General features: G+C 45.6%; 1 protein-coding gene across 2 annotated transcripts in view; it reads right to left on the bottom strand.

Annotated features, from left to right (window-relative positions):
* The window catches only part of CRTC3 (CREB regulated transcription coactivator 3), a 98,772-nt gene extending 88,018 nt beyond the window's left edge, over positions 1–10,754 (bottom strand). The window contains exons 1-2 of one of the 2 annotated variants that reach the window (XM_070478315.1): positions 10,450–10,754; positions 1,086–1,184 (exon numbers count right to left, since the gene is read on the bottom strand). In XM_070478315.1, coding sequence (XP_070334416.1) covers positions 1,086–1,184; positions 10,450–10,581 — 231 coding nt within the window. In that variant the 5' untranslated portion in view covers positions 10,582–10,754. The remainder of the gene's footprint in view (positions 1–1,085; positions 1,185–10,449) is intronic. The other variant, XM_070478314.1, reaches the window with a different exon arrangement.
* Between the last annotated feature and the right edge of the window lie 1,917 nt (positions 10,755–12,671).

Raw genomic sequence — 12,671 nt, 5'->3', positions numbered from 1 at the left:
TCCAAAGTCATTATACTAAAGACAAGATTCCAGTGTACTAACGCACAAACCGGTTCACAGAGTACTTTTTCTACCCACCTTACACTTAAGAGTTTCTATCAGCACTCTCAAATGGAAGTCTCCATTTAAATAATATTACTTCTGCTTTATGGGACATCATCAAACAAGTGAACCAGATTTCACCACAGAGAAAGAAGACGGTACTTTTAAAATGGAGAGGCATCCAAATGAATACAGTTATACTTCATTTTAAAGTTTATATTTCAGATTTAACACTTAATCTTAAATTGTGTTAACGAAAATGTCAGGCTCCTAATTTTTCAGAGACTAGAATACCTAAATCTAATTCAGATTTCAACAACAATATCATATACCATTGTCTAAATCACTGATTCCACATTGTTTTGAATAAGGCTTTTTTCAATAACATGAATGATTAAAGCACTCTATGACACTACTCCTCTAAACAAAATATTGACCACTTACCTGTGCCATAGATTTGTCGTGTCGAATACAGTGGAAGCCAGTTACATGAAGGTGGTAACACATAACTGGTACAAACTAAGATGTGCTTTAAGTGCAAAATACACATTTTAAAGACTTCATTTAAAAAAGAAGAAGATGATGAAATATCTCATTAATTTTTTAATATTGATTATATGTTGAAATAATATTATTCTGGATAGACTGGATCAAATAATTATTGAAATTATTTAAGCAATACTAAAATTAATTACACTGATTTCTTTCTCTTTAAAATGATTTAAATGAAGGAATGTTTAAATGACGTATGTAGCTCACAGTGTATTTCCACTGGACAGTGCTACATTAGACCATTTGTGAAATGAATAACAATGGATTTCCCAGAACACTACTGAACTTTATCCTTTGATATCTTATCTTTTCAAGGAAAATTTTTACCTCTTTTACACTCCACTCAGTTCAAAGAAAGTATAGTAAGTATTGGGAATTCCCTGGTGGCCCAGTAGTTAGGACTCTGCTTTCACTGCTGAGGGCCTGGGTTCAATCCCTGGCCAGGGAGCTGAGATCTCACGAGGAGTGAAGGAAGGAAGCATCTCGGGTACCTGGAACTCTGGGGCACTGCTCCGCAGCTGGCTCACGTTGGGCAAGGATCCTCCGTGGTACTGTGTAAGGCGGAGCTGCTGAAGCTTCTGAAACTGAACCTGGGGACAGAGAGATTTCAAAGCTGTTGAGACATGACAGCAAAGACCTGAAAGAAGCATCCAAGTACAGTGTTATGCAGCAACATGGTTCAAGAGTGAAAGTCTTGGTTTCCATTTCTTCTCTACTTAAAACCTTCCAGTTTCCAGGGTTTTCTGGGTTTTGATTCGTCTATTTTGGGGAAAGAATTTATCCGTGTTCTAAATGTCCCAGGTATGACTCAAGGACCTTCTTGCACACTCTTTGAGTGCATGTGGTGGCGGGGGGAGGGGGGCACGTGCAGGCACAATCTTTAACAGCAATAAAAGAAATTTCTTTTTAAAAAAAGAAAGTAAGCCACTGCCCATGATTGTAACATACTATCTTCCCTTCTCCATGCTCTTTTCCAGTCTCCATTTACTTTTAGGTGTAATAACTGCACTGAGGCTTCCCTGGTGCTCCAGTGGTTAAGGATCCTCCTTCCAGTGCAGGGGAAGCGGGCTCCATCCCTGGTTGGGAAGCTAAGATCCCACATATTGCAGGGCAACTGAGCCCACACTATAACTAGAAAAAGCCTGCACGCCCCAACAAAGACCCAGCACAGCCAAAATTAGAAAAAAACAACAACAACAACTGCACAGTGGTGATCACAACACAGGCACAAGTCTGCATCCTTACATCACAACTCTTTTTCTATGATATTATATAAGCATTTTAAATGGCTACACAACATTTCTTCTTCAGCATTACTAACATAGGATACATTTCAAAGAGATTACTAAGTCTTGGGTTTGGGCTTTTAGATGGCTCTCAATACACACTGCCAGAATGTTTCCCCAGAGGGTATACCAACGTATATGTGAGAAAACTGTTAGGCCAAAAACTCACTAACACAGGATATTATCCTTAATTAGAGGAAAGAAGGAGGCCAATTCAACAGGTATAACATGGTGTCCCACTGTTTTAATATGCTTTTCTTCTGTAAGTTCTTTCTTGCTTCATTTTTCAAAAGGCAGTAAACTGGTTACGGTCCTTGTAAATCCCAGAGTGGTCCAATTTGATCTTTGAGAGTTCTGTTTCTAAAACAATAAATTACCTCTGTGGTTATATAACCCTTGGCACTTGTAATTCATGCAGGGAAGAAGGGAGTAGCTGGGAATCCTGAGGCAGAGTTTTTACCCTTTCGTTACTCTCTCTGGCTTTGCCTAATAATCATAAAAACTACCAGATATGAGCCCCTAAGATGAGCCAGATGCTGTCCTCAGACACTTTGCCCACTTTATCCCTCACCCTCTCAACAACCACCAAGGGAGACCACGTGATCCTGCTTTTACAGCCCTGGAAACCCAGACTTAGGGACAGTCAGAGACCTGCCCAAGGTCACACAGTTGGAGGAGCCTGAGCTATGGCAAACTCAAAGCCCACGTTCTTATTTCTGCCATGTTCCTCTCCTTTGATCCATTTCTTCCTCAATGATCACACTATTTACAAGCTCAGGGAAAAGTGACCAAAAGCTTGGCTGAGCCTATGGCATGCTCTGGTTTTTTGTTTTTACATTTATTATGAAAACTTTCAAATACATACAAAATAGAGATGAGTATAATGAAACCTCATCTCTTCAAGTTCCAAAAACAATCAACTTACACCCAACCTTGATTTATCTTTATCTCCTTCATCACCCATTACACTCCACTGAAAGCCAAACAGCCTAGCATTCCATATTTCAATAGGTATCTCCAAAGATAAGGGCTTGTATCTGTTTGGAGGTTATAAAGGCATATCATATAAAACCCTTTGGCAGCCTTAGCTTCCTTATACCAACAGTACTTGATTTCTCAAAAACATGGCACGGGGAAATGGTAATAATCTATTAATTAAAACCTAGATCTGAGAGTCAAATACAAGAGGGAGGCCATGGTGAGCTTTTCCCATCTATCAGCTAAGTTACCAGTATAAAGTCTCAGTTTTTTATTTTAACATTTTCAACCGGAAACATTCGACTCTCTGTCCTTGAGATTATCTCTAGACAAAATTCTCAGCTTGATCTAAAGCTCTTGATTCCTTCTTCCATCAACCCATCCACTTACTCACTTACATCAAAATGGTAAACTGTGTGTTGGGTACAGTGCCAGGCACCAACTTACTAAGATGAACATGTGCCAAAGTCTCTACCTTCAGGGAGTCCTCACAAAGGCTTCAACTCTTACCCAAAAGCCTTGACATTTCAACCAAGCTGAGTTCTGGATCTAGCTAGAGATCTGTCTTCAGCTGAACTGGAGACCATTCCCACATCTCCCGTATCTGCTGGCTCTTCCAAAATGTCCATTTCTAGAGTTTGCAAAGACGGCTGCACCACAGTAAAAAAGAGCGCTGGATTTGGAATGGGAAGGACTGACTTCGTAACCTGGTATTCCCATGTGGTTGCACAATCACTTTGCTGCCTACTTCACAAAGATGATGGAAGGATTAAGTCAGAGAACAGATGTGACAGTGTGTAAAGTGTAAAAGTCTGGGACAACTGCTCAAAACATCATTAGTGTTGATATCTTTAGCGACCTCCTAAACTACTAAGTAATTCTGATGCCCTCCTCTTTTGAAATTGAGAACCAGTGAGCTAGAAAGAACTTTAGAGATGGTCTCCAATACCATCATGCTTATTGATAAGGAAAATGAGGATCAAAGAATGAGTAGCCTGAGAGAGAGGTCATGGACCATCAGGCTATAGGCTATGGTTAGCTTAGAGAGTTCTGTTTGACCCACGTGGTACTGACCCACTCGATGTTTTAAATTTTAAAACACTGCAAGAAGGCACGAAAATCTGGATTTCCATCTTCTCTTGATTGAAAGATCTGACAGACACTGAACCCATATTCTTGCATGGCAACAAGGCATGGAGCTGAGAGATATGGCATGGAGTTTAGACAGGGCTTGGGTTCTCCAGTTTCCCCAAGTCCTCACTGTACCCTGTTATCCTCCACTACTATGGCCTGAGATCAGTGACCATTTATCACCTCATTCCTGATCCCTCCATTCATTTTTTACCTCACCTGGTACCTTGAGTTAGCAACTTTTAGCCTATATGCATACACTTTTTTCAATTTTTTAAAAAGTTTAAAAAATTTTTATTTTGTATTGGACTATAGTTGATTTACAATGTTGTGCTTGATTCAGATGCACAGCAAAGTGATTGATTTATAAATATATATATATTCTTTTTCAAATTCTCTTCCCATTTAGGATATTACAGAATATTGAACAGAGTTCCCTGTGCTGTACAGTAGAGGTTGATTATCTTTTTTTTCTTTTTTCAGTTACATACTTTAGTGGAATTTCCTCCAATGTCTAAAAAGAAATGAGATCGAAGTCTCAATGATTCCTTTTTGAAAAAGGCTTGTCAAGAGTCAACACAATCCCCCCAAAAAATCCCAGCAGGCCTCTTCACAGAAACTGACAAGACAATTCTAAAATTTATGGATGAGTGAATGACCTAGAGTAGCCAAAGCAATTTTTAAGAACAGTAAAGATAGAAGACTTAAGTTACCTCATTTTGAGACTGATTATAAAGCTATCATAATCCAGACAGTGTGCTACTGTTCAAAAGAAAGATGTACAGATCAACAAAAACAGGAGAGAGTCCAAAAACAGACCACACATATATGGCAATTGACTTTTGACCAAAGTGTCACAGCAGTTCAGTGGAGAACTGTTTTCAGCAAATGCCACTGGTACAACTGGATATCTTAGTGGGGGAGAAAAGCAGTTGAGCATATAGACATTCAGTGTGACAACCAGAATCAAACCCTAGAACTGCCTCTTACTGGCCGTGCAACCTTCCGCAAAATGAAGAACACTGTAGACCCACAGTCCATAGGGTTACTGTGAGAACTACATGAGACAATGAAGGGAAAGTGATCAGCACAATACCTGGCAAAGCAATAACACTCCACAGTCAAACAACATCTAATTTTTATCCTCTCCTCTCTCTGTTCCTCTCTCAGAGGCCTCACTGTACCATATCTATTGCCTGTTTTAATACAAAAGTGATGTGCATGCATGCCCAGTCATGCCTGACTTTCTGCAACCCCAAGGACGGCAGCCCACCAGGCTCCTCTGACCATGGAATTTTCCAGGCAAGAATACTAAAGTGGGTTGCCACTTCCTACTCCAGGGGATCTTCCAGACCCAGGGACTAAGCCCACATCACTTGCATCTCCTGCATTTGCAGGCAGACTCTTTACCATGCACCACTTGGCAAGTCCATGAAAGTGATAGTTCCTGCCAAATATTCAAGCAAAATTAACGTTCCAGGTTGATGTGGCATTTATCCTGTGGCTTCTCAATACTACCAGCTGTCCTTCAAAGCCGGACTTCTTAAACAGGTTCCCAATCCTTTCTCTGCTTCCTTCATTCAAGCCCTCAATGCCTCGCAAGCTCCCTTCTACCCAGCATGCTGTGGATGTGGTGGCTCTCACCAAGGTCACCAAGAACCTTCACATGACTAGACCAGAGGCTGGGTCTTTACCACATCAGACTAGCCAGCAGCACCAGGCTCGGCTGGCCCGCCCTCCCGTCTCTGAACCATGATCCTCCTGGTTTTTCCTACCTCTGTCTACTCGTCAGTCATCTTTGCTGGCTCATCCTCCCCTGCTGTCGTTCAGTCGTGTCCAACTTTATGACCCCATGGACTGCAGCACGTCAGGCTTTCCTGTCTTTCACCATCACCCAGAGTTTACTCACACTCATGTCCATTGAGTCAATAATGCCATCCAACCATCTCATCCTCTGTCGCCCCTTCTCCTCCCTTCCTCCTTTACCTCTCCTTTTAATTGTGCAGCTCCTTGGACGTCTCCTAGGCCCTTCGCATGTTTCACTCTGCAGCAGAGGTTACAAACCCAAGAGCGTAGGGGTGCCAAGTATGGAAGGTGAATAAGCGAAGCAGGCTAGAATCACTGTGAGGAAACCACAGGGAGTGAGGAGGTCTGTGGCAGAATGAAGGACATGTCTGTGCCTTGTCTAAGGTAGGCAGCTGCCATTCAGCAGTCATGCAGAAATGGATGGTAAGTGTTGTTAGATAATCTCATTTTTCAAAAGAAGCCAGAGTCCAGATTTTAATGTAAAAATCTCAATATTCACTGTTGGCCCTAATTAAAAAAAAAAAAAAAAATGGGGGCTTCCCACCAAAGAAATTTAAAAAAAAATACATCACACAGCCAAATTAGAATTCAGGCCACCAATCTGTAAGATCTGTTCTAGAAATTCTTCCTAGGCAGCAGAATCTACTCCTGCTGCTACCCACCAAAGAGACCCCCCCAGCTAAGACTTCCTTCATGAGCTCCAGAAGCTCATGGACAACTGTCTGCTGAACCATCTCTACTTAAGTGCCTCCCGCACACCTCAAACTCAGCATCTCCTGACACCGAGTCTGCTCCGGACTTGCTCCTCCCAGCACTCCCTCTCTTAACAGAAGTGAAGTGAAAGTGTTAGTCGCTCAGTCAGTCCAACTCTTTGCGAATTCAGACTGTAGCCTGCCAGACTCCATGGAATTCTCCAGGCAAGGATACTGGAGTGGGTAGATATTCCCTTCTCCAGGGGAATCTTCCTGACCCAGGGATCAAACCCAGGTCTCCAGCACTGCAGGCAAACTCTTTACCATCTTAGGCACTAGGGAAGCCCCTCTCAACAGAGGACACCCTGAAATGGCTCAGTTCTGAAAGCTAAGGATCATTCTCGAGTCCTCCCTCTCCCTAGACTCCCTCATCCACTCACCATTTTGGTCCTTTCTCCCTCCTAAGTATCAATCTGTTCACCTCTCTGCATCCTTTTCACTGCCACCATCACAGCTCCTAGACTCTAAACCATTTCCCTGTGACCTCGTCCATCTTCCGATCTATTCTACATGACTACCCTACATTCGGGAGTTAGAGTCATTCTTTTAAAACGTAAATCTCTCCTGGTTCAACCCCTTCAATGCCTTTCCATTGTCCTTGGGATCAAGTCCCAAATCCTCGTGAATGCCTCATCTCAGATTATCTTCTTCATTCCCTTGCTGCACTTCTGTTCCCTGTGCCTAAAACATTCTGCCTCCTTCAACACGCAAGTATATACCCTCATACACCTTCCCCACTCCCATTAATTCTTTATGACACTGAAAGAGGTGAAGACTCTCCACCATAGCTCCCAGCTGTTCCCCTTTTGTAATATTCATCAAAATGTGCCCTTACTTGTCAAATGACTGTCTTGCCCATTAATCTTTGTCTTCCATAGCATCCCTACAATCTATTAGGAGACACTACCGTACTACTGTCTGAGAAGGAAATGGAAACCCACTCCAGTATTCTTGCCTGGAGAATTCCATGGACAGAGGAGCCTGGCAGGCTACAGTCCATGGGGTCGCAGAGAGTTGGACATGACTGAGCGACTTCACACACATGTACTGCACTACTATATCCCCTACACCCCCTCTCCCTCACACACACTAGAGACCCAAAAGGTGTTTGCTAAGCAAATTAATAAGATCTTTGAAGTGAGGCACCACATCTTCACCTCCCCCTACCTCACCCCCACCCCCACCTTTCACTCCACCCCAACATCTCCCCACTGGGCACTCAAGCACTGACAAATGAATGAATGAACAAAGGAACAGCCTCTTTCCAGGCCTATCTGACTCCACTTTCTTCCTTCTCTTTACCATCATCACTGAACTGATCCTCCTAGCATTCTCTTCTCAAAAATTATCCACTGCTTCCTGATAAGGCTGAACCCCTAAAACTAGAGTGGAAAATTCTCCATAATCTAATCTATCCCACCAACTAAACAAATAGGATTTAGCTCCAACTCTGAAGGATCCAACTCTGATTAAAAGGAGAAAGGCTTGAAGCCCAGCATGGACTCAGGAAGGAAAGAGTACCTAGGTTGATTAGCAATGTCTGTTCCATCCATAAGCATGACTGCCATGGGCTGGTAATGGAAAATCAGTATATCTGCCATCAGGTTATCGATAATCTACTGAACAGGATAGATTCTCTTCCATCTGAGATCTTCGGACCCTTGGAGTTTTGGACATATGCTCAGGGAATCAAAGAGTTCTCTAAGAAAAGAACTTCAGCTTTGTGATTTCATTATGAAAGTTATTCCTAAAAATGTAAATAAGCAAAAATTACTAGGCAAATTCAGATTTATCATTTGCCTATGTGTTTATGAACACAGCAGAGCCAAGTAGCATTCATTACTTTACTTGCAATTGGTAGACAGTAGAAAAGAACAGAGGCAGAATTAACATGTAAATAATGGGCCTGTACAAGGTGAAGGACAAAATGACATCATAATTTTATAGTAATTAGAACAGAGAAAAGTGGTAGCTGAATTGAATTATCATATAGGGCACAGTTGGTCAGGCTTGCTAAACTCCAGATAATCTGAACTATAGGCTTTAACATGAGATTCACACTGAGAGACTCAATTCAGTTCAGCAAAACAGCATTTATCACAGTAACTTAATTCCATTTGAACTCACTGCATTTGTAACTTTGAATTTATTGGTACCTATGTTTTAGCTAATGGTTATATCACAGTTAAAGCAAAGAATTTTACATACAAGTTTACGTTCGAACATATGTAAGTAACATAATCAGACTCATTTCAGTGAACACACAACTTGTGAAAATTAACTGCCTTTGAAAGAGTCTGTACATTACTCACGGCCTCGTTTGTCTGAGACACTTTAAATCGGATTCACGAATTGGGTGAGAAAGCAGATCAACTCTAGATATACATACAGAATGCATGTATCTGTACACATAAAATTTATGTATTTAAACAACACAGGCCCCAGCATTAATTCTCAACCTTTACCCTGTCATGTTTCTCAATGTGATGAGCTTGACATGCTCATCCTCAGACACAACCAAGGACACAAATGGACACCAGGCAGGTCATAAATGAGTGAAGCCAGCCAGGGCACAAGGGGAAAAAAAATTCTTGAAATCCTCAGTCTTTTTTATCTGCATATATTTCTCCTCATGATGATAGAAAAGTAAGCATAAGAAATATTTGTTTCTCCTTAATTTCGCTTAAAAAAACCCAAACCATCAAAAATATGATAAATGGCAAGTGATACCTAGGCTCAGCAGTGGGGGATCAGGAGGGGGCATAACAGGGTGTGGTGTGAACTGTGGCCAACCAGAGAAGGCGTGGGCAGCCACCACCCAGCTCCAGCCAGCGGCTGTCACATGGGAATCAGGAGTGTTATCAGGTCTCCCAATTTTAAATGTAAAGAAATGTCGGTTTTACACTTAAAATCTCTCAACTTTGATTTCTACGAAAACCCTCCCAATTCTGGCAATAGATATCCAAACAACTGCTGGCCAGAAACGGACCCGCCTGCAGCTCGGCGAGCCAGGGACCACCAGTCTGCGACTCGGCTCTCCTCCGAGTTGCCCCCCACCCCGCCTCCGCGCCCGCATACCCTCCCCCATCCTGCTGATGGTCCTCCAAGGTCAGCACTCAGGCTCCTCAAGGCCTGCCCCCGCTCACGCTGACCCTCCCTCCCCGCGGCCCTGCGCGGGCACTCCTGTCGGTTCTCCATCCTCCACTGCCTCCCTCGACAGTTACCTAACCTCGCCGGGTGTTGGTCGCGCGGTCCGCGCCTTACTCGGTCCCCCTGGACCCTCCTCGGGTCACCCGCAACGCTGTGCACCTTTCCAGTTCGCATGATACACCGGGGCAGAATTTCCTAAATCAGACGGATACAGCACCTCCACTGAGAGAGAGGAGCGAAGCCCCATACTCGATAAGGAGTCACCACTTGATACCCAGACGGACCCCAAAGCAGGCCGGGGCCGGCCCCGGATGCACGGAGCTCTCCCGAGGGAGCGGGTGGGAGCCCCGGGCCCGCCCCGCCGGGCAGTCCCGGAGGGCTCGCGGGCGGTGGATGTTCGGAGCAGCGAGAAGCCGCACCTCCCGCCTCCAAGCTGTTTGTGATTTCCTCCCGGGGCTCCCGGTCACCCTCCCCCTTAGGCCTCCCTCACCCGGCGGCCCGCCTTCCCAGGATCGGCCCCTTCCCATCTCACCGCACAGCCTGCCCCCGCGACCCTCCCACCTCCGCGGCGACCGCAGACGGTCAGCGGGTGTCGGAAGGCGGGCCCGCGCCGAGGCCGCCGGCCCCGCTCTCGGACTCCTCCCGGCCCGCTCCCGGGCCCCCCTCCCGGCCCCGCCGGCGCCTCGGCCCCGCGACCTTTCCCCCGCCGCCGCCGCCGTGGCCGCCCCCGCCCGCGCGACCCGGGCCCTCACCCGCGACAGGGTGAGGTCGGTCATGAGCTGCTCGAAGGCCCGCGTCTCCTCGGCCTGCCGCTGCGTGTGCAGCGCGATCTTCTCACTGAACTTCCGCGGGTTGGCGCTGCCGGAGCCCGGCGAGGCGGCCATGGCGCGGGCCCGGCGCCGGCAGGAGGCGGGAGACGGCGGGCGCGGGCCCTGCCTCGGCCCACCCGTCCGTCCGCAGGCCAGCCCCGGCCGCCGCCCGAAGCCCGTCCTCCGGCGCGACCCGGCAGAGGAGCCGCCGCGGCCCCACCGCCAGCGAGCGGCCGGGAGCGCGCCGAGGTCCGCCCCCGCGCGCCCGGCCCCGCCCTCGGCGCGGCCCGCCCGCCGCCCGGCCCGACCCTGCCCCGCGCCCGCCGCCGGAGGGCTTTCCCCGGCGTCCCGCGCCCGGCTCGCGCGGCGAAGCGGGCCCGACGTGAGGGAGCAGCTAGGGTACCATTTTACTGAAGCGCTCCCTGATAGGGCTCGCCTGGCCTTCGGATTGACGTTAGAGTTTTTCAAAGAGTTTGAACACCTTGCTCGCCCTCCCCAGTCACGCTGACTTCCTTCAGGGGGGCGAAAACGGGCGAACTACGCTTGAGCAATCCTCTCCCTCGGTTCCCACCCTGTGGGGCCTAACAGCTGCCCGACGTCCTCCGCCTCCCAGCCCGCTTCCTCCCTCGATCTGTGTCGCTGACGGTCTGCTCGGGCCCACCCAAGAAAACAGTTACTAAATCTGAGTCTCAGTTTCTAAAACCACGTCCCGAGTTTGCACGAACTTGAGACACCCCCCCACCCCGCCGCCGCCCAAGGGTCCCCCTCTTCGCCCCTCAGCCCCGGCCCCTTTTCCAGGCTCTTTATGAGCATCCGTGGCCTCTTAGTTTGTCAGCCTCATTGGTTCTCTCCCTCTCCTGCAGCCCCCGAAGTTCCTCTGCGTCGAGATGCTGATGTGTGTAAAGATGTCCTGGACGCCTCTGAGAGTGTGTCTCTGCCTTTCGTAAGCTAGTAACTATCAGGGACACGCAGAAGATTGAAGAAAAGGATGTTAGCGCCACCCACGCCCTCCCCATATCAAGGTTAAATGTATCAAAACAGTTTGTTTCATTTACTTGGTATTTATTAAAGAAATAGAAAATCAGGCAGAACTAAAACCTCACCCTTATTCTTTCTCCCTCCTCCCTAGAGGTGGTCACTGGGCTCAAGTTGGTACGTGTCATTCACAGTAATATTTTTACACTTTTATTGCATATGACATATGGATCCACCAAGTGCATATGAAATACCAAATTTTATTGTTTAAATTTTACAGAAAACTACATCATGCGAAATAAACTTTGGCAGCTTTTTTTCATTTACCATTGCTTTTGAAATTCGTTTGTGTTGATTCATTTGTTTTAATTCCTGTGTAGTATTTCACTCTACTTTTCATGTGTCTCACGGATTGTTTTTTTTTAGAAAATTTAATGAGAATATATCTCTATTAGCTAGAGGTTAGTTTGTTTCACTCATTATAATTGGATTTATTTCTTCTGTCTTATTTTGTACTGTTTATCATGCTTTTTCTTTATATTTTCTGCTTTCTTGTTACATTGTCTGGTTTCAGTTTCAAAGAACAGAATTCATTCTAGGTAAAGTACAGAAGGATTTACTATAGGGTATAAAATGGCTTAAGGACTTGTGTGGAGGGCTGAGGAAGCAGACTCTGGGTTGAAAGGTTCAGAAGTGACCTGGAGACACATGTTGCAGAACCAGGCCAATGAAAGAACCACTGCTTCTTCTAAAGTCTGGAAGCCACCTACTGAATTGGAGGACTGTCACTACACTGGCCACCTCCTGGACCCTGAAGCCACCATAGAAAAATACAACAGTACTCACCAACAGAAACAGCACATACAAAGGCTCAGCTTCACTTCCACCTCACAAATCAAATAAGAAACAAAATTGGACTGGAAGTGCCAAAACTGCATCCAGAATCCTAGCTGCAGTAACATCTAGGAAATGTAGTTATAGCCTTTCAGCTTCTGAAATATAGGAAAGTGCGGTAGGACACTGGAATGGATGTTGAGCTAAATCCTGTTTTCATCCACCAATTCACCAATGCAGGGATCTATCATATCTGGGTTCTGTTGCACTAAATGACTGTTGTTGTTGTTGTTGTTGTTTTATTTTTATTTTATTTTTTTTCTCTTTTTTTTTTTTAGTGGTTTTTGTCATACACT

This window comes from Odocoileus virginianus, chromosome 16 (genome assembly GCF_023699985.2).
Source record: "Odocoileus virginianus isolate 20LAN1187 ecotype Illinois chromosome 16, Ovbor_1.2, whole genome shotgun sequence".
NCBI lineage: Eukaryota > Metazoa > Chordata > Mammalia > Artiodactyla > Cervidae > Odocoileus > Odocoileus virginianus.
The sequence above is the reverse complement of the archived record's forward strand: the minus strand, read 5'-3'. Positions and strand labels throughout refer to the sequence as shown.